We start from the raw sequence: 25,821 nt of genomic DNA on the forward strand, positions 1-25,821 counted from the left end.
CGCGCCTCCAGCCTAATGTCGCCACGCGGCTCTTCGTCTCTTGGGACGTTTATGTCTTTTCTCTGCTTCGGTCTTTGCCCCGCGGACCGGGGTCTGAATCCTGGCACTGCCACTTGCTGAGCAAATGACCGGTGCTCTCGGAACCCCACCACCTCCTCGTCCAAATGGGACCAGTAAGAGGGCATCGTCCTCAGAGAGCAACTGAAGGACAGAACACGACAATGCTGCCACCTGCGGCCATGGGGTCCAGTGCAGGTGACAGCTCGCCAATGCCAGCAGCTGTTACTGAGATGAGGTAAGATGTTTCTGTGATGCTCGGTGCTGGTGCCAAGCCAGGAACTGGCCTCTGAGGGGCAACCGTGAGGGCTGCTGGGTGCAGAGGACGGCTGGGCCTCAGACCCCTGCATCCTCATCCAATTCCTAGAATGGACTGTGAACAGAGGCTGCTCCCAAGTTCAACCTGACCACAAGCATGGCCCGCAAAATAGTCAAGAAAAACATTTTATAATCAGATGCCAATATCTGCAAACTGAGGGATGTGGGTGCCTGACCTCCCCTTGAACAATTCAGGAGAGCACCTTCCTATGCTGGGCGACCACGGGCTGGCCCTAAGCATCACTCGCCCCTGCAGACAGGCACGGGCTGGCCAGTGCACCGAGCTCCCAGCCTGCTATTGGCCTCACTCACCACCAGGACACGCCAGTCCCCAAAGGCACGGCTGGCGGCCCCAGCTTCAGACCCTTCTGGAAGCTCTATTTAAGTCTCAGCTTGGGCTGCCTCTTAGCCAAAGAACACCGTAAAGTTTATTCTCCAGCGTAGAGACCTCTGATTCCCTCATTCAAACAGTGCTGCTCAACTGCTAATTTCTGAAACCCCTGCTTCTATCTCCGGGGAGCCCCAACCTAGAGCCTCCTGGGTTGCCCACACCCCCAGTAAGAAGCCGTCACTAACTCAGAGGAGAGGCTATTTATAGGGCTTGCTTCTCCACACTGGTTTTTCAGGCCGGGAGAGATTTCGCTTCCCAATGCTGCCCCATCTCTCACTGAGGGCAGATGCTGAGAACAACTGTTACCCTTTAAAACGCCCGCCTGGATCCGGTTCCGACCGCCCCCCCCGCAGCGAGGAAGCGTGAGGCCTCCAGTAGCATGGTATTTGCAAAGCTGGGAGTGGGCAGACACCCCGTCTGAGAGACGAGATTCGGGGAAACGCTGTTTTAAACACCCAGAACAGCAGCAGCCCCAGAAAGTAAACCTTTTCAGGAAGCTTGTCGGGCTCCGCCCTGATGAGGCTGGGGTCCAGCGGGCGACTCTGACACAGGGCCACGTCCAGACCCCAGACCAGCTCCTTCCTACCTGCGGCCGCTGCGGCCACTGCCCAGCCCAGCCTCGTGGGTACACAAAAGGGGGCTTTACCATCTCCGCGGACGCTTTGTGTCCACCTGCCAACAGGGGGCCAGCCATAGCAGAAAGAGGCACCGCTCCAGGCTGGGTTTGGGGGCAAGGCGGAGCTCAAGCCGCAGCTCTACGTACAGGTGAACCCAAAGGGGATGAGGATAAACCACACGCCAGCCACACGCCTGGCTTCGCATCAGGGGTGTCAGCGTACAGTGACCATCCGAGGGGCCTCGCAAGGCCCCATCCAGCGCCCTGGAAGATCGCCACTCTTGCCTATAAAGCCTTAATTAGGATGCCAGGCATGGCACGGCTTCCAGAACCCAGGTCCAGTCTGCCAGGGTGTTTGCTGCCACGTCTGAGGAGCTGGTGCACGCAGCTCTCCTGGGGTTTCCCAGCCTGGAGCTCCGCCCAGGGAGAAGGGGGCGGGGCCTGCGGTTGCCCCTCCCAGGAGGGAGGAAGGAGGGGAAGTGCCGTCAGACACAGCGAGGAGAGCAAGGGGCCAGCAGGCAGAGGCCTCGTGGGTGGTGAGGGAGGGTCCTTAGGCCCAGCCCAAGCGGCTGCCCCCAGGAGTGGCCGCCAGAGGGCAACGGGGCGGGTGGCGCTGGGCCGGCGGGCAGACTCACCTTCCTCTCCAGGAACGATGCGATCAGGCCGAAGTTCTTGGGGTGCTGCATGAATCTGCGGGGAGAGAAGGGCGGGCCTGAGACCAGGCCGAGGGGGGCTGCCCAGCTGGGCGGCCGCCGAGCTCCCGGGCGCCTGCCATCTCCGCTGGCCCGGCACCGCCCCGCTCGGAGCAATTAAGCCCAGGGGGGTGTGGGAAGGGCCGCGGCAGGCGGGACAGAGGGCTAAGAGAGGGCGTTCCTTGGAGTGAGTCACTGGTTTTAGCGCCTTTGAAAATACATTTGTTTGTCCTGATGGAGGCGGGTTCCAGGAAAAATGAGGACATGACATGCAGCCCTTCGGTGGGGTTCCCCCCCTTTTAAAATCTGCTTTTGTTTCTGTCTCCGGCTGGGCCTGGGAAGCTGGGGCCTCGCCCGGCCCACGCGGGGCGGCCACGGGCGAGGTCACGGGGCAGAGGCTTTGAGTGCCCGCCAGGAGGCAGGCAGGAGGCTAGCCGGCCCAGGAGGCAGAGGGGTGGCGGGGGGCTGGCACCCCACCAACTGGCTTCCTGCGAAACAGGGAGAATTACTGGGAAAGAGCCGGGCCAGACTGAAATGTCAGGGCCACAGGAGCAGGCGGACAGCGGAGGCGGAGATGTGGGTCACGGCTGCTGGGGCCCCGGCGATGCTGGGCGGAGCCTCGGCCCGCCCGTCCCCAAGATGCGCCACTGCCCCGCGGAGTCCCTGGGGAGAGGAGAGGCTGCTGGGGACGCAGGGGCCCCGGGGTCCCCCCACCCCCACCCCCGCCGCCACCGCCGGAGGGAGCCTGGGCCGGCGCTGGCGATTGTCCTGCCCGGCCCTCCAGATGGCTGGGCAGGAGGCCAGTGGGCCCCTCCCCTGCTCCCCAACCAGACACTGGAGAAGCCAGAGCGGCCTCTTCTCTTTCCCCAGAGGAAGCCGCGAGTCAGAGGCAGGCTTCCCAGCCTGGGATCCTGCCTCGGGCAGCTCTCAAAGCTGGAGGCGGCCTAACGCCCTGATTTTCCAGACAGACAGTCTTCCCTTCTCCTCCCTCTCCCTGCCCCAGTGACACTTCCTTCCCCACAGATTCCCTTCCTTGGGGTTTCCCCACGCAGAGATGGGGCCCCAGGAGACCAAGAAGCACACTTGGGGATCTCTTAGGTCACCTGTTCCACCTCCCTCCAACCTACACCTGGGTCCTCTGCCATGTTTCCTGAGAGTTCACTCTGACACTGGGTACCTCCAGACGGCTAGGCGAGGAGGCACTGAGGCTACACCCATTTTACAGGCATGGAGACTGAGGCTCAGGAAGGGGAAGAGGCTGCTCAAAGTCACAAAACCAGTAAGCGATGGAGCTCTACGCCACCGGCACGTGATTCTCCGAGGTCCCGAGCGCTATCAGTTCCACTGAAAACGAGAAGTCCCCCAGGACCTTGAAAGACTCAAGGTGCCAAACTGGGTCTCAGCAGACATCAGCCCAGCCTCGGCCCCCCCATTCTGCAGCTACTGGACTGACAGTGTGAAATCCTTAGGTCGGAAAAGCAACAGGAAAAATCCAGAAAGGCCAAAACACAGAAAGCATTCCCAGAAACCTTTTTTTTTAAAGCAAGCATAAATAAATATCAAACATACCAGGGGGAATTTAAATACCTAATACAACAGTAATTCTTAGCATCCATGACCATCCTACAGTCACTTCACTGGTTTCTAAATTGTACAACACCAGATACACGACGACTTGACTCGATGTCTGTGACCGTGAGGACCTAGAAATGAGCTGCTAACTACCTGGATTTCCTGTCTCTGAGCGGTAAACCCCAAACACATGGTAGGAATCGCTCCCCAAAGCGCTATTTCCTGTGGAAGCTCGCTGCGTCTGTGTTAGGCGCTCGAAGGTACATTACACTGTCCCTCTGTTTTTACGCATGTTTTAGAATTTCCATAATCAAAAGCCATTTAATAAAACAAACAAACAAAAACTTTCAACACAAGCCCCTCTTCAGTTGCTCCTCCTGCATTTCCAGCCCTGGCTGATGCACCCCAGCCTTACCCACGACCCAGAGCCATCCCCGTCCCTGAAGCCCAGTCTGGCACTTTGGGGCCACCCAGCTCTGCAAAGGACAGAGACAGCCCCAGCCCCTGCGGCCTGGCCCTGCAGTGGGTGGCTGGAGAACGTGGGACACCTCTTTTGAAGAAACTCTGAGGCCTTCTAGGGAGGCGGAGGTGGACGTGGATGCCCCGCAGCTGAGTCCCCCTCGCCCTCCTGGCTGAGCGCTGAGGCCTCCGCCTCAGTTTCCCACCCTCTTGCCTTATGGGGGTCCTGGGTCCTGAGGAGGCGCTCTGTGCCCAGGATGTGGTTCCCTGGGACACACATTTTGAGTCTGGTGGGGGGAAAAGGAGCGTTTTCTCCGTCTGGTTCCTCACTCGTCTCCCCAAAACAGTCACTCTGCTCTTTCATTTTAGAAGAAGCCCCAAGCTTCACCTCTTAGCGTCCAGTTCCTGCCTCTGCTTTCCAAAGACCCCCCACCCTGCTCCTTGGCTCCATACCCCCTCTCCCCCGACAAGCCTCTCCATTGCAGCTGAGCCCCTGCCCCGAAGCTGGGGGAGTCTGAATCCTGCCTCCACCATTTGCAAGCTGTGTGACCTTCGTTAAGTGTCTTAACCTCTCTGAGCCTCTGTTTCCTCGTGTGTGTAATGGGGATGGCCTGGTAACGCTGTCATGAGGGATAAGAGGGACAAATGCACAAGCCCCAGAACACATCTGTCCAGTGTCTGTGATGAAGGATGTGCTCCACAAATAGCCACTTTCCAAGTAAAATGAAAACTGAAAAGTCACCAGCCAGCCACATAACCCTGCCCAAGGCTTCAGCCCAGCCTCAAAGGTCCTCCTGCCTTGTTCTTCTGATACACACCTGCCCCGTTTCACATAAAACTGCCTTGACGCTTTGTACTGGTTGGACTAGTGTCCCCCCCAATAGCATGTCCTCCCAGCACCTCAGAAGGTGACCTTATTTGGAAACGAGTCCTTCGCGGATAGAACTAGTTAAGATGAGGTCATGCTGGAGTAGGGTGGGCCCTGAATCCAATGCGACCGGTGAATTTATAGGAAAAGGAGAAGACACAGAGAGAGACACACAGGAAACAAGAGCACGTGAAGACACACTGAGATGGAGAGATCCATCTCCGGGCCGAGGGATGACAAAGGTTGCCGGCCACCAGCAGGTGCCAGCCAGGTGCGAGACCTGGGACAGGCTCTCCCTTGGAGCCTTCAGAAGGAACCGCCCCGGACCACACCTTGATCTTGGACTTCCAGCCCCCTGAACTGTGTGAGGATAGATTCTTGTTGTTTGAGGTCACACGGCTGGTGGTCATTTGTCGTGGCAGCCCTAGGAAGCCAGCACAAGCCTCAAGAGGACAGGTTTCTCGGGACAGGGGAGGGTGGCCCGGCCGGGCCCCCACCCCGGTGACGGGGACTCACTTCTCCCGGAAGGTCTCCTTCTCCTGCTCACTCCACATGTTCATGACCTGGCGGTCCTTGTACACCTTCATGGGGTCGTCCATGAGGCCGTTCATGTTGATGAACTTGATCCGCTGCTGGTCGGCGTCGTACAGCATCGGGGGGATCACGGCCAGCTGGCGCATCTGCTTCTCCAGGTTCTGGAGGGAAATGGAGACGGCCGAGGGCTCTGGTTGGAAAGCACGAGACAACGGGGACAGGGTGGGGAGCGCGAGGGGTGCTTGCGCCAGCACAGGGGACCCAGGTGAGGAGCGGAGGGTGGGGATATTCCGGGCAAGACAGGAAAGACGCAACGCCAGAGAGAAAGCGAATGATGAGTTAAAAAATAATCATAGCCCGTGCAGGGGGAAGGGAGAATTTAAAGGCGGCCCCAGAGAGGTTTACGGTGGGCAGGGCTGTTAAATTAAACGCAGAGAGCAGCAGCCACCTTATCTGCAGAAAGAGGGGAGCAATGAATCTTCCGTTTGGAAACGCAAGTGCCATAAAATACTGCAAGAAAGATGTGCAGCCCAGCTGGGCCGGACTAGCTCCGGAGACGGGGCCTGGCCCTCCAGCTTCAGAGGGCACGCGGGGTGGGGCGGGGGGCTGCCTCGCTCTGGGGGGGCCTGGTGAGGCTGCAGAACCATCTCCTCGACCTACCGCCACCCACCCCCAGCCCTGGATCCAGCTCCTTCAAGCGCGCCCCCTGGGGACCAAGCCTGCCCAGCCCCCTGCTCAGCAGGAGTCGGGCGGGCTCGCTCCTAATGCATCAGGATGGCTATTAAGAGGCTCTGAGCCGCCACTCAGCTGGACTCATTTCCCCAAATCTCTGCAGCCAGCCCATTACTGGCGATTAATTACCCATCTCCGGAGGCAGGCGAGGGTCCAGCCTCGGCCAAGGTCAGCCAGTTCAAAGGCTCCGCTGCCCAACCTCCCACATCCAAGCTCTCCATTCAGTGCTGGGGATTCCCGACAGGAGCAGGGGAGCGCAGTGGGGGCAGGGCCCTGACCCTGGGCTGAGACGGGCTCCCCCCAGAGGCCTGAGCCTCTTCCCCCCACCACCACCGCCCCCCCGCACTCGAGCAGCCCTCCAACACCTTCACCTCCCCGTCCTCCTCCGCTGCCCGAGACACACAGCACTGGCAGACCCCAGGCGGGGTTTCTCCGGGCAGGAACCTCACCCCTGCTCTGCTGCCTCTCCCCAGCGGGCACGAGCCCTGACTACCGCAAGCTCCCCGCAGATGGAGAACGTCGTTCCCCCCGCCCAGTCCCCTCCTTCCCACCCTCCCAGGGAACCTCAGGTCAGCCTGGGTTGGGTAAGGTGAAGTTTCTGCCCAGAATTCCCTTTCCAGCCATCACCCGCGAAAGCTGTTCCCTCAGCATCCCTGCGGATGCTGGTGGCTGCATTCTTGTGCGGCCAGGACCTGGGGGAGCGGGCCTCCGGGATGGGGGCCGGGGTGGGTGGGAGGGGGGGACACTGAACCGGCTGGGATGCCAGGCGCCCTGCCTGCATGAGGCAGGGAACACACGGGAAAGGGCCGCCCTCCTCTTGTTCCCACGTGCCCCTGTGGGACGTGTACGTGGCCACAGCACCGGCGGGACAGGAGCTCGAGCGAACCCACAGGTGTGAGGACAAAGGCTTTCCACGTTCTGCTTTCTGCAGACTGAAGGGTGTTCAAAACAGGGACGTATCACGTGAAGTTTTAAAACGAAGGCTCTTTTTCAACGGCCAGGGAGTCTGAACTACCTGCATCAGACTCCCGTGAACAGCCTGGTGAAAATGCAGATTCCTGAGCCCTGCCCCAGATTGGCTAAATCAGAACTGCTGGGGCAGGGGCCTAGGAAACTGCAGTTCAAGCCAGACTCCCCCTCCCCAGGACTCGTAAGTCTGTCCGAAGCGAGCATCGGTGGCCTAAGCAGTGCTACCCAATAGAATGGTCTGCAACGATGCGGGTGTTTACGGCCTGCTCGGTCCGACATGGGGCCACTAAGTACATGTGGCTTCGGAGCAGCTGAAATGGGACTGGTGCCACAGAGGAACTGAATTTTTCATTTTATTTCATTTGTGTTAATTTCCATTTAAATAGCCACGTGCAGCTGGAGATGGCCGCACTGGGCTGGAGCTGCAATACCTCCATCTGGACGACAGCTCTGCCTGGACACAAGGCCCCGGCGAGGAAGCCTGCGCTCCCTCCTTTCGTGAGGCTCCCTCTTGTCTCCTGTGGTGTTGGGAACACCGGGGTGGGGGGGGTGGGGCGGGGGGACTGGCCCATTAGACTTGGGAGGGGACAGGCCAGCGCCAGCCCTGCCTCAGGAGCAAACGCCTCCTCTCTCTGCTTTCTGGTCATCTCTGGGCTCTCGTGACCACAGCCAGGGCTACCTGGCTGATAGAAGGTCATCTGGGAACTCCTGAGAGAAGGTCCCCGGCTCGGTGAACAGCTGGTGAGATGGGACTCCCCCTCTGCCCCCAGTTCTGGGCACGGGGAGGCTGACCTAGAAACCATAGCTCTCAGGCACTCGTGCCCTCTGGCTCTGGTCAGGCTCAACCAATGGGAAGCACTGAAAGTAGACGGGGGCGGGGGTGGGGAGTGAGAGGCGGGGGTACTTATCCCCTGTTTCCTCCCCGCCGTGGCAGCACGGATGGGGCCCTTCCTGGCCACGTCCTCCCAGGGGGCCTCTCCTCCACGGCCCCAGGGAGGCTCCTCTACCCGCTTGTCCTTCAGGCTGGGGCTGGGCAATGTCTGCTCCCCTGGTGCCCCACTATCCCACCTTGGCTCTGCCCACACTTCAGTAACAAGCCCCTCGATTTCAAGCATCCAGATGAATTCTGCTTCCTGCTGGGAGCTTCTCCACGTGCAGGGGACACAGCGGGTGGAGCTGAGGTCAGGGTCAAGGCCGTGGACTTACCTCCTGCTCCGAGAGGCCATCGATGATCTCGGACACTTCGTGCTCGCTGCGGGCGGCTGACATGGAGAGCCCGCTGCCCCGCTGGCCCACCCTGCTGGAGACCAAAGGGACACGCTCAGGACCGGCCCCTCGGCAGCCAGGGACACGCGGCCAGCACAGCGGCACAGACCCGAGCCCACAGGTTCCCCAGAGGCGGCGTGTGGGCAGTGAGGAGGGGCCAGGCCTCACACCCACACAGACAGCCCAGAACCCAGGGGTCCAGGGGAGGGCATGGAGCCCCCAGACTCACCCAGAAATGTCAGAACCCTTTTTCTCTCCTAAGATGCCCACCAAAAGACCAGCCGCACAGATCCACATACAAACCCCAGCTCTGCCTCTTCGGACCTGTCCCTCAGTGCCCCCCACCCCGGTACCACGGGGATAAGGTGGCACATGGCTCCCAGGACCGGGAGGAGGCATTCGGTGAGATAGGCACCGCGAGTGTCCAGTAAAGAGTGAAATCCAGCATCCCTGCTCGTGGCCCATCACCTATCCTGTGTGACAACAGATGTCACAGCCGCACGTCACCGAGCACCTACTCTGCGCTGGGCACATCCCACCCAGTCCTCACGGCCGCCACGTGAGACCAGCATCCTTCTCCTTTGACCCACACGAGGGATCCCAAACTCAGCTGCCTTCAGGGGCCGCATAAATGAACGAAGCTGGGAGGTACCAGCCTGTGGCACACCGGAAGGAGAACTCACTCCACCAAAGTGGATTTAAGCTTCTTTCAATTAAGTATTAAGGCCGGGCAGGCACCAAGTGACACGTCCAAGGGCTTGATGCGGCCCCCGGGCTGCCAGTTTGAGACGCTGCTGTGCTTTCTGTTTCACGCTGGCCAGCGTGCCTCTTCGGACAGTGCCTGGAGCTGACCCAGGCCCTGGGAGGTAGGAAAGGAGGGGGGAGGGGGAGGGGAGGGGGGATGAGGGGGGGGATGGGAGGGGAGGGGGTGGGATGGGAGGGGGAAGGGATGGGAGGGGGAGGGGGATGGGAGGAGAGGGGGAGGGGTGGGGATGGGAGGGGGAGGGGGATGGGAGGAAAGGGGGAGGGGTGGGGATGGGAGGGGTGACGGGAGGGGGGACAGGGGAGGGGGACGGGCGGGGAGGGGGAGGGGGGAGGAGGGGGAGGGAGGAGGGAGGGAGAGGGGAGGGGTGGGGTGGGGGGAGGGGAGGGGAGGGGGGAGGGGGGATGGGAGGGAGGACGGGGGAGGGGGGCGGGCCCAGCTCCCCCTCCGCTCACCTCTGCATGCGCTCCTGCAGCTCTCGCTGCTTGCGGATCTCGGGGAACTGCTTCTCATAGTACTCGCGCACCTTGCTCTCCTTGGCCCGCCGCCGGGGGTTGTTCTCAATGCGCTCCACCTTCTTCTCCCAGGCCTCCATGAGCTGGTCATAGCGCTGGCAGAACTTCTGCTCCTGCGGGGGTGTGGGGGAGCCCTGCGGCAGCCGCTCCTCCCGCGTCCGACACCCAGCCCCTCCCCCGCTCCCCGCTCTGCCGTGTGCCCGGGCACACGTGGGCAGACACACGATCACACGCGGGCACATGGGCAGACCCAGACACGCGATCATGCAGAGACCCGAGCAGACCCAGCCAGACCCGGGCCCCTGAAGAAAACCCACAAGCTGCCCTAAGAACCCGGCCGCCTCGCTCCCTGGGGAATGGGCCACCCCCTGCCGGCCGGCCTCCCTCCGGAAAGGCCTCGTACAATACGGAAGCTTCCAGCCACACGTGGCTGTGGAGTTTAAATCAGGTAAAATGAAGTAACATTTAAATTCAGGTCTCTGGTCCCTATGCCACATTTCTAATGCTAGTAGCCATGTGGGGCCAGGGCTACCGCCCAGAGTGGGCAGTGCACACAGACCATTTCATTCATTGTCAGTTGCGTCGGACGGTGCAGCTCTGGGGCGTCCATCAGGCCCAGGACAGCCGCATGGAAAGCATTCTCTTTCTGAATAGTTCCTCATCCCCCGGCCTCAGGCCAGCCGTGCTCCCCACACCCAAGGACTGGGTGTGAAGACTCAAGCTGCGGCCCAGCCAAGACACGGAAGTCCCTCTCCAAGTCTAACCACAGTGCTTCCTGCTGTATGTCCTTCCTTAGAGAAGAGACCCCGGCCCGGCCCAGAGTGTAGCTGCCTGGCTTCTGAGTCTCCAAGGTGACCCGGACCTCAGGCAGGCAGGGAGCATCTGGCTGCCCGTGAGACCCGATCTCCCCGTCTCTAACAGCTGCCGTGGACAGATGGCATGGTCTGGGAGTCTCGCTTGAATGCCTCCTCGACACTTCAGCATAATCAGAAAACCCGTCTCTGGTCCTCGTGCCCAGACACCCCTCCCCATCCTGAATTTCAGCTTCTGACCAAGGCAGCTTGTGACTTTGGTCCTCAACAAACCCAGCGGCGTGATGGTCCCCAAGTGGCCGTCAGGCCAGCTTTGAGGAGGAGCAGAACTTGACCTCCAGCTCCCGGGGGGGGTCCCAGGTATGTGGGCTGCCCCAAGAACCCCGGAAGGTCAAGTTCCAGTAGCAGACAATAGCCACACATGTTCGTGGCAAGGTGCCGAGAACAGCACCCCTGAGGGTGAGAACCGGCATGAAGGAAACCCAGCCCAGCCCACCGTCAGAGCAGGGGACCCTCCCCACGCTCTCAGCCCTGCCAGAGAGGCCTCGATCTGACGGGCGAGAGTGAGAAAATATGTCAGATGGGGAAAAGGCGAGAACATGTTCACCAAAATCCAGCAGAGGAAAAGAATGCAGGTACCCGTGAAGACAGGCAAGAAACCCGCAGGGCCACCAACCAGCTGCCCAGTGGAGGGGCGATCAGGGCGGCCAGCAAGACGCCCCAGCCCTGCCTGGGGTCCTCGTGGAGCAAGGGACAGGAATAGCCGTGCGGGCACACGCAGCCACACTGCCCAGCCCCAAGCACCCCACGCAAAGATGTGAGCAGCTCCTGAGGACTGTCCAGGATGAGGAAGTCCCCCTCCACGTCTAACCACAGTGCCACCTGCTGTGGCCTGTGCACTGGAGGTGCTCTCCGTCCACTGAGGGCTGAGGGCATGGGGCGCCTCGGGACAGAGCACGGCAGTGGCTGCGGCCCTTCCCTGGGGCAGCAATGACCCTGCCAGGGGGTTTCCACATGGTGGTCCCGCTGGCCAGGGAAGGAAGCAGGTCACACACTCACATACGCACATGCACACACTCACATATAACACACGCATACTCCCTTACACATACATGCACTCACGTGGACAAATACATACACTTACATTCTCACACTTACAATACACACTCACACCCACACACTCACTCATAAACTCACATACACACATTCTCACACTCACACTCACACCTCAGAGGCTGGAACACTGCTAAGCTAGTCTGCCAGGTGCCAGGAGCAAGAATCTGCAGAGGAAAAGGAGGATGGCCCCTGCGACCACAGTCTGTGTGTGTTCTGAAAACAGGTCACCCTCAGTGGGAATTCTTCTTCGTGGCATAAGCATCACCATCAGCATCACCATCGTCATCGTCATAAACACCGTCATCAGCATCGCCATCGTCATCGTCACAAACACCGTCATCAGCATCGCCATCGTCATCGTCATAAACACCGTCATCAGCATCGCCATCGTCATCGTCATAAACACCGTCATCAGCATCGCCATCGCCATCGTCATAAACACCATCATCAGCATCAGCATCACCATCGTCATCGTCATAAACACCGTCATCAGCATCGCCATCGCCATCGTCATCGTCATAAACACCGTCATCAGCATCAGCATCGCCATCGTCATAAACACCGTCATCAGCATCGCCATCGCCATTGTCATCATCATAAACACCGTCATCAGCATTGCCATCGTCATAAACACCGTCATCAGCATCGCCATCGCCATCGTCATCGTCATAAACACCGTCATCAGCATCAGCATCGCCATCGTCATCGTCATAAACACCGTCATCAGCATCGCCATCGCCATCGCCATCGTCATAAACACCGTCATCAGCATCGCCATCGCCATCGTCATCATCATAAACACCGTCATCAGCATCAGCATCGCCGCTGACACTAGCTAAATGCCACTGTGTCACATGCCAGGCACAGAACTGAGTCCTTCCCACGACTGACTCTCCCAAACAACAAAAGGTCATGACCACCATCCCCTCTGTAGAGGCAGGAGTTCAGAGCTCAGGGCCGTCAGCCCAGGATCACACAATTAGGGACGGGAGGTCAGGATCCTGAAGGTTGTTCTGACAAAGTCCAGTGCATCTACTTTTCCTTTTGCTGCTCATGCTTTTGGTGTCACACCCAAGATCCGCTGCCCAATCCAAGGTCGTAAAGATTCACCCCTATGGGTTTTCTTTTAGGAATTGTATGGCTTTAGCTCTTGCATTTAGGTCTTTGATTCATTTCAAGTTACTGTTTGTGTTAATTTGTGAGGTGGGATCCAACTCCATTCCTGTGAGTGTGGCAGTCCTGTTGTCCCAGTACCATTTGTTGAAAGAGACGATCCTGTCTCATTGAACGGACATAGCCACCTGTCAAAAATCCAGCAGCCACAGATGTGAGGGCTTGTTTCTGGCCTCTCTATTCTGTTCCATTGGTCTCCATGTCTGTCCTTAGGCTAGAACCATACTGTTTTGATTATTGTAGCTTTGTGATATGTTTTGAAATCAGGAAGTGACTCTTCCAACCTGGTTGTTCTTTTTCAAGATTGTTTTGTCTATTTTGGGTCCCCATGAATTTGAGGGTCAGCTTGAGGCTGATGGTTCTGAGCACCCACTGCAGTCTGGGCGTTGCCATGAGCACACTGCTTGCAGCCTTTCACTCAGTGGCCTGATGACGTGCGTGTTACTATAATCCCCACCAAACAGAACAGGAACCTGAGACCAGGAATTAAATGATTTGCCCCGGTCACCGAGCAGGGCCAGGATTTGAACCCCTCCTATCCCACCAGGTGTGTCAGGATGGAGCTCTACGCTTAGGAAAATGATGAGAGATGGGGTGACCAGGAGGTACCCCCAAAACTGAGGAAGACAGCCTCAGGCCGACAGACAGAGCCCAAGGAGGGAAGTGTTAGGGAGGTGGCTGGAGCTGGCGGGCCGGGGAACTGGCCTCTGTGGTCACCTGATGACCTGGCGTCCTCCAGACCCCCAGGGAGCCTGCAGCCTCATGCAAAGGCCTTCTGCTGGGCTCAGCGGCCCAGGCACCACAAACTTGGAGAATGTTCCCCTGCTGGCTGTCCTGTGTGTTCAGGGATGCGTGAGGGTGACGAGGTGGAGCTCTCCCAGCCCCTGTCCCGCTTCCTGTAACTCAGGCTGCAGAAGCAAGTCACAGATGCCGGGGCAGGTCAGGAAAAAGCCCAGAAGTGAAAAATAAGAGGTGCAAGCGATATGAGAAGAGTGAGCAGAACTTTAGCCGCGTCTCTAAAAAAGAAATAGATAAAACAGGAACGTGGGGACAAGCCAGAAGAAAGAGAAAAGGCAGGTTATGCTGAAAATATGCCAGTGCCCACTGTAGTAGGTTCAATGGTGACACCCCCGCAAAAGATGTGCCCACATCCTAACCCCCAGGTTAGGGGGTTTGAATCTTCACATGTGACCTTATTTGAAAAAAAGGTGTTTTCAGATGCCATTAAGGATCCTGAGACGAGATCATCCTGGATTAGGGTGACCTCTAGATCCAGTGACAGGCATCCATGTGAGAGAAGAGAGGGGAAAGGCCAGCTGAGGATGCAGGCAGAGATGGGAGCCATGTGGCCACAGCTAGGAACTGTCTGGAGCCACCAGGAGCTGGAAGAGGCAGGGAGGAGCTTCCCCTAGCACCTCTGGAGGGAGCACAGCACTGCCCCCATCTTGCTCTCCGACTTCTGGCCTCTAGAGCAGTGAGAGGATACATTTTGGTTGTTTTAAGGCACCTAGTTTGTGGTCATTTGTTACAGAGGACCCAGGAAATGAATATACCCACCTTCCAGGCTGAGCTCAACCCCTGATTAACCCATCCTGCCAGGCCATCAGTCACACACACTACCAACCCTTCCTGCAGCCCCACCATGACCCCATTTCACAGATGAGGAAAAGCGAGGCTCAGGGCAAGACGGCTGTCCCAAGATCACTCACAGTGGGTATGGTGGGTAGGGTTTGAATCTGCGCATCTCGGCCTTACAGTGCCCCCGCTTATACCCCCTTCCCCCACCACACACACACACACACACAAAATCTGGCTTCAGTGGGTGTGGGGCGGGCGAGCTCAGCTTCCCAGGGGAGGACAGGGCAGGCCTAGGGGAGGCTCCTGTTGGGGTTGGGTGCCGCCCTGGGGGAAGAGCCTCAGCTCTCTGGGCAGAGCAGGAGTGTAGGGCAGCGTGGGTCCCAGGAACCTCTAAGGAGTGAGGGCCCCACAGAAGGGGAGCTGACTGACGTGGGGGGGTGGCAGGAGGGGAGCATGCAGATCTGAGGGGGCCCGTCTTGGCCAAGCGCCCTCCCAGTCCTTGCTGATGACGATGCATGGGGCTTTGGGCTCATTTATATAAGAACAAGGATGAGATCATTCCAGACGCCCTCCCCTCGCAGCTTCTGTGGTTCAGGAATTCGTTTTCACAAGGGCCTCTCTTAAGATGGGCTCAGCTTGGCCACACAGTGAACCCAGAATTTCTTAGAAGTCTTTCCAGGTCCTCTATCTTTAAATAAGCCCATTTCCCCTCCATCCCCTCAAGGGACCCCTCCACAAGGAGCCCTGGGAGATTTCCAAACAACTTACACCCAGCCAACTCCACACACACAACCCCCAGCAGCCACTGGGATCCTTTTAAAATGTAAATCAGATCTCCTTCTTCCACCTCCCCCAAAGGAACCCCACCCCTGGGCAGGACAACAGGGGAAAAAGCTGTGAATCCGGAAAAGCTGTGAATCCTTAGGTGTGATAAAGAGAGAATTTCCTTCCTCCAGGAAGTGTTCCGGGTGAGGGTCTGGGTGTCTCTGCACCTATGTTCTAACAGCTCAACACAGAAACATTCATACTTACACACACACACACACACACACACACACACACACACACACACACACACGCACAAAGCGAATATAAGGAAACATTAACCATGATGGATTCTAGATAGCGGGCTTAGAGGTGTTCACTGTTACTCTTCTGTCAGATTTCCTGGATCACTGTCAAATTTTCCGAATAACTAAAAATTCTTAAAGATTTTGTATTCTTTATTAAGAATACATTAAGAATAAGTGTCCAACTGTATTTAGAGTAAAATCTAGACATTCCGTTTCCAGGTGACCTGGCAACCATGATTCTCGAATACAGCCCCCCACGCATGCCCTGTACTTCAGGCTTGCCTGCTACATGCTGTCCTGTGCTACCCTCCACCTCCCAGGCCGGTTCCTGCCTCAGGGCCTCTGCACTTGCTGCGCCCTCTCCTTGACACTCACACCCCCAGATATTCACACGGGTGGTCCTGGGTGGTCCTTTCTGGTCATTCGTCTCTCAGCACCGTGGTAGGATATCCAGGCTGCCCCCGACCCCATCCCTCTGCACTGCACTTATCACTGCGTCTCCTCCACTCAGGCGCAAAGCAGGTGCTCAGTAAATATTTCTTAACTCTATGAATGAGATGGGATGCCCCGTTTCATGAACCCCATCTATCCAGCCAGGCACCTCTGGTCATCACCCAGTCAGTCTGGGAGTCTGAGGAGGTTGGAAAGAAAAGGGAAGCCCACCATTTCTCTCCCCGTGGGGCCCTGGAGTCTAGGGTGCTGCCCACCAGCTTCCACCCAGCATCTGAGCCAGAAATGTATCCCTTCTCCGAGGGCCCAGCCGAGGTCTAAGGCCGGAGCAGGGTGGGTCAGACACTGGTTCAGAGGGACCGAGGCCCTCGAGTGGTGAAATCAAGAGCTTTTGTGAGATGGTCTGAGAAAAAGCAGCTCTCTCTCTGGCTCTAGAAGACTCAAAGCTGCTGTAGAAATTCAGGTCCCAAAGGAAAACCAGCTTGTCAATGTACTAACATGCAGACTTGTAGAAAAAAGGCATAGAAATGAAGGTGCAACCTGATCAAACCGCTCCTGAACTCCACTCAGTGGACTTTATCAGCTACACAAATTCCTTTACTGTTTAAGCCCATCTGAGCCCGTGCTTCTTCCTCTCACCGCTGAAAGAATACCAATGGGTAACTCCCCCTCCATCGCTCAGCCCTAACCTCACCCAGTGAATCAGTGACGTAAACGCCCACCCTAAACCACAACTAAAGGTGTTCTTTCACACGTGCTCTCCCTGCCTTGGGCACGCCTCCATGCCCCAGCTGAGATGGCAGAGAGGGCAGTGGATGCAGGGGTCCGTACCACTTTCTAAGCAAGGGGGGGGGCCTCACTGCTTCTCTGGGCCCGGATTTTCCTGAGCCCGGAATGGGCACAGCGGGCTGGGCAAAGCTCATTTCTCAGGGAGCCCCCTGCAGCCACTGCCACCCAGCACGCAGCCCACCCCAGTCTTCCACCTCTGCCAACAAACCTCTCTCTTTCTGCCTAAAATGGCCAAAGTAGGGCCTCTGACAAGGAACCAATTTTCCCGGCCAACATTTTGCTTTCTCCCCTTCCAGGCTGGAAAAGGAGGGGCACAGTTCCCAGCCTCCCCACCCACTCGCACCCCAGCTTCCTTGAGGCAGCCCAGCCCTAAGCACCCAGCTTCACGGAGGCAGCTGCTGTCTTTTCCCATTTCTCTCACCGCCCTTGGCTTTTCTTCACACCCTGGACATGCAGGAATGAGCTGCGGAACCCAGGGACCCCGGTGCGTGTGGCCTGAGTGGCCTGGACGCTCTCGGCTCTCAAGGAAGCCTGGTCCGTGGAGGGGAGGGGGCAGCAGAAGAGATTCCAGGGGTGGGGGACGCGGTGATGACTTACCCATTGTTTCCGGGCGTGATTCCTCCTCTTGAAGTACAAGATTAACTTTTTCCGCATCGCCTGGTTTCTAAGGAGGATGGAAACGGCCAAGCGGGCAGGTCAGAAATGCAGGCTTTCAGGAATTCCGTCCCTTGCTGAAGTTTGCCCCTACTTGCCCCTATTGGCTCCCGGTCCGTAGCCCTCCAGGGTGAGCCACGAACTGCCAATGTGTGTCCTTCCCCCTTCACGCACAAGGTGTCCCCACCCACACCTAGGCTGAGCGTGGTCTGCAGAAAAGAGGGTTCCGAAGGGCGGCGAGTTCTTGTGGCTTCCTGCCCTCCCCGGAGCTGCCATCACCCCTACACGCACCCAGGCTCTCTTCTCCCGTCAGCCACGCCTGCCATGGGAAACCGGCCACAGAGAAACTGCCACAGCCTTAGAAACGCAGGCCGGGGAGACCAAGCCCCCGAGACCTGCAGCTGCACAGAGGCAGGGTCTTGGGGTCTGGCCTCTGTGACCCCAAGCCACCTCCAACCAAGCCCCTGCTCTGCCCCCCTGGGGTGGGGGTGACATGGACAAGCCAGCGACAGGCTGGTGGGAGCCAGCGCAGCAGGAAGCCCAGGAAGCACCTGAGGGGTCTCATGCCTCAGCTCAGGGAAGCCAGACCCCTCTCGCCACCAAAGCCCTCAACCAAGGAGGCCACACACAGCACTGCGGGCTCACAGGGCAGCGGGCGCTTCCCCGGGGAGATGCGGGCTGTTCAGAGGGAAAGAGAGGCAGGCACAGGAGAGAGACACCAAGACCAGGAATGAGGGAGAAGGAACGAGAGCAGAAAGACTGACAGACAGAGCCCCAGAGGAAGGCAGGGAGACAGAGGGAGAGGGAGCGACAGGGGTGGATGCGATCAGATCCCAAATGAGGACAGAGAGAGAGAGAGAGACAGAGGGGAACAGGCCAAAAGGCAGAGGAAGAAAAGATCCAAAGAAAGGGGGACGATGGATGCACACCAAGGTCCTGCTGTATAGCACGGGGAACTGTGATAAATCATAATGAATATGAAACAAGAATGTACATATACGTATAACTGAATCACTTTGCTGTAGAGCAGAAGTTAATACAATGCTGTAAACCAACTATACTTCAATAAAACAAAACACAAATTAAGGGGGATGGAGGCCCAGAAGGAGACTCAGAGATGCAGACCGATACAGAAGAGGATGGAAGACTCACCCCCAAGCACCCCCTTCCCCTCGGCCCTTTCCCCACAACTTCCAACGCACAGCAGCGTGAGGCAGCTGGGGCCTGCGGGGGTCACAGAGACAGGCCCCGGAGAGCCCATCGGGCCCGTGAACTTGCTTTTGCCCCCCAGCCGGGTGTACAGCAGGATCAACTTTTCTGGGGAGGGGTCCCCCAGCTTGCTCATATTCTCAGCCGCATCCAAACTCTTACCAAAAGCTTACGAACTGATAACTGGGAGCCCCGCCCCGTCCAGCCTCCAGGAGGTATGGCACCTGTGGGCCACCAGGACCCCAACCTCAGGAAAAAGACAAAGAGGAGGGCACTCCAGGCCCTGATGGACGAGGAAGCTCCCCCCAACACACGCCTCCCGGGGGCCGAAGGGCCTGAAATCAACCTGCCCTGGGGACCCCGTGGGGAGTCACTCTCTGCTCCCTTATCCCCCGCAAACAGATACCACTGCCTCAGAGGCCCACCCCCCCGCGGCCGTCAGGGTGTGGACCAGGGTCCCCAGGCCTTGCGGTGATTTCCAGCAGGAGGTCGGCACCCCCACTACCTGGTCTCAAGTCGGAGATGCTGATGGGCCTGCAGGGTCCCTCTTCACCTGTGGACCCCAGCCAAGCTCAGCCCTGTCTCCATCCATCTCCTGACAAGCAAAGGCCACGCCCACTTCCAGGAGAGTAAGTGAGGGGACCCTCGGCTCCCTGGGCCATTCTGGTCTCGCCTCCCATCGGCCAGGCCTCCTGCCTCGAGGTCTCCATACGTAACATCAGCCTCCCCCTCCCCAGCAGGACGGGCGCTGGGGGTCCTCAGTCACACAGGCTGAGACCACAGCCCCTCAATTCCACAGCCAGGTGTCTCTGAACAAATCTCAGATGGTGTCAGCCTCAGTTTCCTCATCCGAATAATGGGAGCAGTAGCATTGTGCTTTCATCTCCTCAGTCATTCAGCAAATGTTTACTGAGCACCTAGTATGCACCGGGCACTGTTTGGGGCCCTGGGGACATAGAGGTGAGCAAGACAAAGTCCCCAGCCCTCGTGGAGGTGACGCTTAGAGGCGCCACACTGACAATAAGCAAGATAATCCTGGAGCTAGGAACTTACATGGAGGGTGGGATAGTGACCGGGGGAGGGGAGGATGTAGCTGTTTTAGATTCAGGGGTGCAGAAGAGTCTCTCAGAGATGGCTGCGAGCTGATACCTTGATCACCAGGAGGACCCACCCGGCTGAGGGGCGATCCAGAGGCAAATGCACTCCTGGCAGAGAGTGCTGGCAGTGCAAAGGCCCTGAGGTGGGAACAGACTCAGAGCGTTTGAAGAACAGACAGAAGACCCACGTGGCTGGAGAGTGCTGGGCAGGGACAGAGGGGAGGAACAGGGAGGAGGAGGAGAGCTGAGAGGTTGGCAGGGCCGGCTGTACAGGGCCTTGTGGGTCGGGGCAATGGAGAGAGTTTGGACTTGGAGAGGGCAGCTGAGAAGGCCAAGAAGCAATGACAGCCCAGAGCAATGAGCCCACTAGCACCGAGGTCTGGGTCTCTAACACCATTCTCCAATAAAAGGGGCCGTTTCTCAGGACTTCGCTGGCAGTCTGGTGGTTAAGACTCCGTGCTTCCAATACAGGCAGCGTGGGTTCGATCCCCGGTCAGGGAACTAGGATCCCACATGCTGCGCGTGCAGCACGGACAAAGGAAAACAAAAAAAAAGAGCCATTTCTCCCTGGAGGAATGGCTGTATCCAGAGCTGCGGCAGGAAATATACAAGATGAGCCCAGCACATTTTTAAGCAAAGAAAAGAGTTTCCGACGGCCAAAGCTGGAACAATTTGAGAGGCAAAATAAATAACGCTAGTACTGGATTACAGCCCGAAGAATAAAATAAATAACCACGCATCCACACGGATATAAATAAATGACCGAATAAATAAATAAAGGAGGGAGAAGGGACAAATGTTCCTTACAGAATTCCAATTAATAAATGTAGAAGGACTGAGGGAAGTTGAAAATCACTATTAGATACCACGGTGCTAATTACTGCAGGCTAGACCCTTGCATGAACGTTAAATCCGTTGGCAAAACTTTGAGGAGAGACAGGAAATTTGCAGAGCCTCGAAGCATTTCCCCCAAATATTTACTAATCATTCTGGCAGTTTAACTTGTGCCCACAAATTCTTTGATATTCCCCCTCCAGGAGGCGTAGCTGGACTCCCCTCCCCTTGACAGTAGGCTGGACGGTGACTTGCTTCTAAAGCACAGAGTAGGGACAGGATAGACAGCAGCTCAATGGGGGAGACGCGGCTGACGCCTCCCTGAGCAAGCGGGCAGCGTCCACACCACCTGTAGTGACATAAACACCTCCAGTCGGGGGGTCCGGTGCTCCCGATACATCATGATGGGAAGGGCACCCCCTCACCTCTGTGGGACTCTTCCCCCAGATCCACAAGCCCAGCGGCCTCCTGAGAAAATATCAGACACGCCCAAATTGCGGGACATTCCGCAGAACCCCTGACCGGTCCTCTTCCAAAGGGTCAGGGTCAGGAAAGTCAAGGGAAGACTGAGAAATTATCACAGAGCGGAGACCAAGGGGACATGAGGACGAAATGCAGAGCAGGAACCTGGATCAGATCTTGGACCAGAAAAAGGACATTAGTGGGGAAATTGGGAAGATCCAAAGGAGGCCTGTGGTTTAGCTAATAGGACTGTACCGCTGTCCCTTTCGTAGTTTTGATAAACGTACCTTGTTCGTGTCACATATTCGCATTGAGGGATGCTGGGTGGAGGGTATACGGGGAACTCTTAGTACGGTCCATGGGTTCCACGTCCCCAGATACGGGGCCGAATGCACTGTGCCATTTTATATAAGGAACTTGAGCATCGCGGATTTTGGTATCCACGGGGTTCCTGCAACCAACCACCCTCACTGTACCACCTTGGCAACTCTTCCGTAAATCTAGCTTTTTTTTTTTTTTTTTTTTTTTTTTTTTGCGGCACGCGGGCCTCTCCCTGTTGCAGCCTCTCCCGTTGCGGAGCACAGGCTCCGGACGCGCAGGCGCAGCGGCCACGGCTCACGGGCCCAGCCGCTCCGCGGCACGTGGGATCCTCCCGGACCGGGACACGAACCCGTGTCCCCTGCATCGGCAGGCGGACTCTCCACCACTGCGCCACCAGGGAAGCCCAAATCTAGCTATTTTAAAATAAAGACTTAAAAAAAAAAAAAAAGAGGGACAAGACCTATGTTGAAATGCCATAGTGAGATCAAAGACAATTTACTTTAGAGCTTGCAGGGGGCTTGGTGTATGTTATGAATTGAAATGTGTCCCCCCCAAAAAAGACGTTGGGGTCCTGACCCCCAACCCCCAATACCTTAGAATGTGGCCGCATCAGGAAATCAGGTCACTACAGAGGGCATCAAGTTAGCATGAGGTCAATAGGGGGGCCCTGATCCCATCTGACTGGTGTCCTTATAAAAAGGAGAAATTTGGACAGAGAGGCAGATACACACAGAGGGAAGATGACATGAAAAGACACAGTGAGAAGGCCACATGAAGACGGAGGATTGGGGTGAAGTGCCAAGGATCGCCAAGGAAGCCAGCAAACACCAGAAGCTGGAAGACACCCGGAAGGATCCTTCCCTCGCGTCTGCAAGAGATCAAGGCCCTGCCGATACCCGGATTCCCGACTTCTGGCCTCCAGAGCTGAGAGAAAATGAATTGCTCTAGCTTTTAGGCACCCCGGTTGTTGTGACAGGTTCTGGCAGCCCGAGGAAACTTGCACAGCCTGTAACAGCTTCAACAAGCACGGTGCCGTGGCTTCGAGCTGAAGAGGCCTCGGTGAGAACAAAGACTCGTGGGGGCAGAGGTGATGCAGGGAGCCCCCTCTGTTCCCCGAAGCTACCAGAGGGCACGAGTTCTCCCTTGCTGATGCGAGTTTCCTTCCCAAGCAAAGCACCGTGACTGGCACCCAGAAGCATCTGCTTTCACTGCCAAAGAGGACAAATGTCAAGTCCACAGGTTGCAAATGGGCGCAGTCCACCAAGTGGAGCCAGCTCGTGAGACTGTTGTGTTTGGACTGCGGTGCTTTCTAAAAAATCTGAATTTGTTGCCAGTATTGAAAATCAGAAGCTGCTGTGTAAAGAGCTCAACGTAAAGCTTCTCTTTAAAAAAAAATCAGGCAGCCTGGCCACGCTCCCTGGTGGCTACAGACAGGGAACTAAGAACTAACTGCCCCTTTAAAAGCAGGAGGAGCTCACCACTCCCCCCAGTCCTCACCACTCCCTACCACCTCCCACCAGCCCTTTCCCCTCTAACTTTGTTCCCACCCTGGAGGCATGCATCTGGGTGGTTCGCAAGCCCCTAGACGTCTGGTTTGGGGTGACCGCTTGTCCAACATTCTTCTGGCAAACACTTTTTGAGTGTTTATTTTGTTCCAAGAAGTGTTTAGGTATTGCAGCTGCTAACGGCATACTGCAGACAAATCTTCTCCGCTGAGGTGTTGTCCAAAAATAGGGAACAGGGTCCAGAGGGCTCTGGAAGGACCGACAGACCAGCAATGTGATGAGTTCACCGGTGGAGGCATTTATAGGGTACAAAAGGACATCTCAACCTCCTGGAGAAGTCAGGGTTTAAAGAAGCACAGCCTGTCAAGAAATATAGGCCTTGTCGGCTGACACCGAACTAGGGGGAGAAACGGGAACCAGGAAGGAGGAAAAAGGAGATGGAAGGTCTGTGGACGTTCGAGGAGAGTCTGGCCAGGCCCTGGGTGGGACTGGCCCTGGGGTCTATGGAGTTCTGAAAAAGGAAAGTGTGGGGGCAATCAGGGGAGGCTTCCTGGGGGAGGAGAGGTTTGAGATGAAGCTTGGGAGAAGTAAAGGAATGGGGTAGGCAGAGGGAAATGAGGAGAATACTGGGTTCCAGGGGAGTAAGGGTGACAGTGAATTTGGAGGGAGTGAGGAGGGGCGTTCAGGGAGAACCAGACCCCCGACTGTGGGGGAAGCAGCCCATGCAGGGCCCTGAATGCCTTGGGAAAAGCCTGTCAGACTGGGGTGACTGATGGTCCAAAACATGCTTACTCGGGGCCAAGCACTTTTCCCATGCAAAACGACTCCAAGGAGACCAACTTACTGACAAGCTAAGTGATGTGACTTGCCCAAGGTCGCCGGGCTAGCGAGGGCCAGAGTCCGGACTGCAGACCCAGGAGAGGAAAGCAGGGTGGGTGCGCAGATTGAGCTGGTCTAGGAGTTTGGCTGTGTGTCCCTGGGGAAGTTACTTAACATCTCTGAACCTCCAGAGCAAGACCACAAGGACCTGTTAACAGTAACCTGGGTCCTGAGCACCCTTTCCACCTGCACGGCCCCAGGGCATCAGCCAGCCCTCAATGAGGTCGGGAAGGAAGAGCTACCAGGAGCTAGCAGGCTTCCAGGCCCCGAGGGGAGGAGAGGACACCAGGTGAAGGGGCGGCCACAGCAGAACACAGAGGAGCCTCAACCATCACCATTGCATCAATCCCATGCCCTTTCACCGAATCACCTGTGGGTTCCCCAGCCCAGTGAATTCAGCTCCGAGCTCTCCCGGCAGGTCCGGCCTGCAGAGGGCGGGCCAGTCCCTCCACGGATCACGGGCTGAGGCAGCTCTGGGGTTGCCCGCCGCCCCCCCATCTTCTGCCCTTTCCCCTGCTTCCCAAAGCCTGGGAGGTCTGAGGAGTCACTCCCGAGGCCTGGGGCTAAGACCCCACAGCGAGTCACCCGCCTCCCCCCTCCCCGACCCCCGCCGGGAGCAGGGGTGGCCATCCCCACGACTCCCGCAGAGGCAGGTGGCAGAGGACAGCAGTTGAGGTGGGTACAGGTGACTTCAACACATCCGCAACTGCCAGTGCAGTAGTAAGTCAAGCGTGAAATTAACTTTAACTCCACGGCCCTAGCGCGCAAACACTGAGAAATTAAAGTGACAGGGCAAGGTCCCTTGGGTAGGGGATAACCTTCCACCTGGCGGCAATTGCAGCAGCCCGAGAGAGGCTGCGAGGCCCGGCTGGGGTGACCTGGTGAAGCTCTGCACCCTGAGAAGCAGCCCCAGCCTGATCTGTCGTATTGTCCTTATCAAGCTGTCTTTCTATCACAGGCATATTTATTTATTGTCTGTCTGCAGCGCCAGAATGGCAGGCCTCATCCACTGCTGTCTCCCCAGGGCCCAAACAGCGGCTGGCACAGAGCGGGTGCTCATAAATATTTGAATATTTGAATGAATGACTGAGGGATAACTCTTGATCTCTGCTGATAAAGTAAAAAGAACAAAAATCACAGAACACTTCCTACACGCCTGACACCGAGCTCAGCACTTCAGGGATAGCAATTCATTGAATCTTCAGCAACCCATCTCACAGATGGGGCAACCAAGGCACTGGTAGTAAGTGACTGGCCACACGAGCCAGATGCCTGGGGCTCTCAACATGCCCCCGCCCATCGGCTCCCAAAAATCCAATCAAATCACTTCTCAGCATAAACTTCATCGTTGGCCTAACCCTTCACACAGAAAATAAAACCCAAACTCCTCACCAGCTCTGGGTGATCTGGCTAGCACATTCCTCCCTCTCACCTACCCCCTCGGGACATAACCGCCTGCTCTGTCCAGCCCCAGGGCCTTTGCACTGCCTCTTCTACCTGCCTGTGGGGGCCTGCACTCCAGCTGCTGCACAGTCCCCGAATGTTCCCTCAACTGTTAGGTTCTGCCCTGATCTCCCTGGCTAAAGTCCCCCCTTACTTTCTCTCCCATCACCCTGTTTGCCATCTTCACAGCATTTTTAAAAGTAAATGACTGCACTGACTTCATGCTGACCACACTGAAATTAAAATTACAGAAGTGATTATGATTTCAGAGGCAAACTCTAAGAAGAAATCAGTTCAAATAACTTGCTTACAGATACATTTTTCTAACATAAAGCTGACCACTTATAACAGGAAAAATCTTAAAATTATTTACCTCTATGTTTTAAACTTAAACATCCGTTCATCTGGGACTTAGATTTGGAACAAATTTCACTAGGCGGTTACTTACATAGCCAAAATATACTCTAGCAGACCAGAGCCACCCTCTGATGAAGATTATGGGATATAAAAATAGGGCGTTGGTTCAATAAGCTTATAGCTGTATTCTACTTAAAGAGATGTAGCAGTATCTTGTTTGCTAGTATTATTTGTATGGATACCTTTTTCCTTTGTTGTTTGGATTCTATGGCTGTTTTTTTGGCCTGAAATCATCCACATTATTCAGCTTAAAATGT

The 25,821-nt window shown here is 56.7% G+C and overlaps 1 protein-coding gene across 25 annotated transcripts in view; it reads right to left on the reverse strand.

Moving 5' to 3' along the window:
- NCOR2 (nuclear receptor corepressor 2) overlaps nucleotides 1-25,821 on the reverse strand; it is a 224,278-nt gene that overhangs the window by 87,338 nt on the left and 111,119 nt on the right. For 22 of the 25 annotated variants that reach the window (XM_067015111.1, XM_067015113.1, XM_067015121.1 and 19 more), the window contains 5 exons: nucleotides 17,341-17,407; nucleotides 9,693-9,865; nucleotides 8,415-8,508; nucleotides 5,490-5,668; nucleotides 2,018-2,072 (listed from right to left, as the gene is read on the reverse strand). In XM_067015111.1, the coding sequence (XP_066871212.1) occupies nucleotides 2,018-2,072; nucleotides 5,490-5,668; nucleotides 8,415-8,508; nucleotides 9,693-9,865; nucleotides 17,341-17,407 (568 nt within the window). The remainder of the gene's footprint in view (nucleotides 1-2,017; nucleotides 2,073-5,489; nucleotides 5,669-8,414; nucleotides 8,509-9,692; nucleotides 9,866-17,340; nucleotides 17,408-25,821) is intronic. The other 3 variants (XM_067015116.1, XM_067015136.1, XM_067015135.1) reach the window with 1 other exon arrangement.

This window comes from Kogia breviceps, chromosome 15 (assembly GCF_026419965.1).
Source record: "Kogia breviceps isolate mKogBre1 chromosome 15, mKogBre1 haplotype 1, whole genome shotgun sequence".
NCBI classification, from domain to species: Eukaryota; Metazoa; Chordata; class Mammalia; order Artiodactyla; family Physeteridae; genus Kogia; species Kogia breviceps.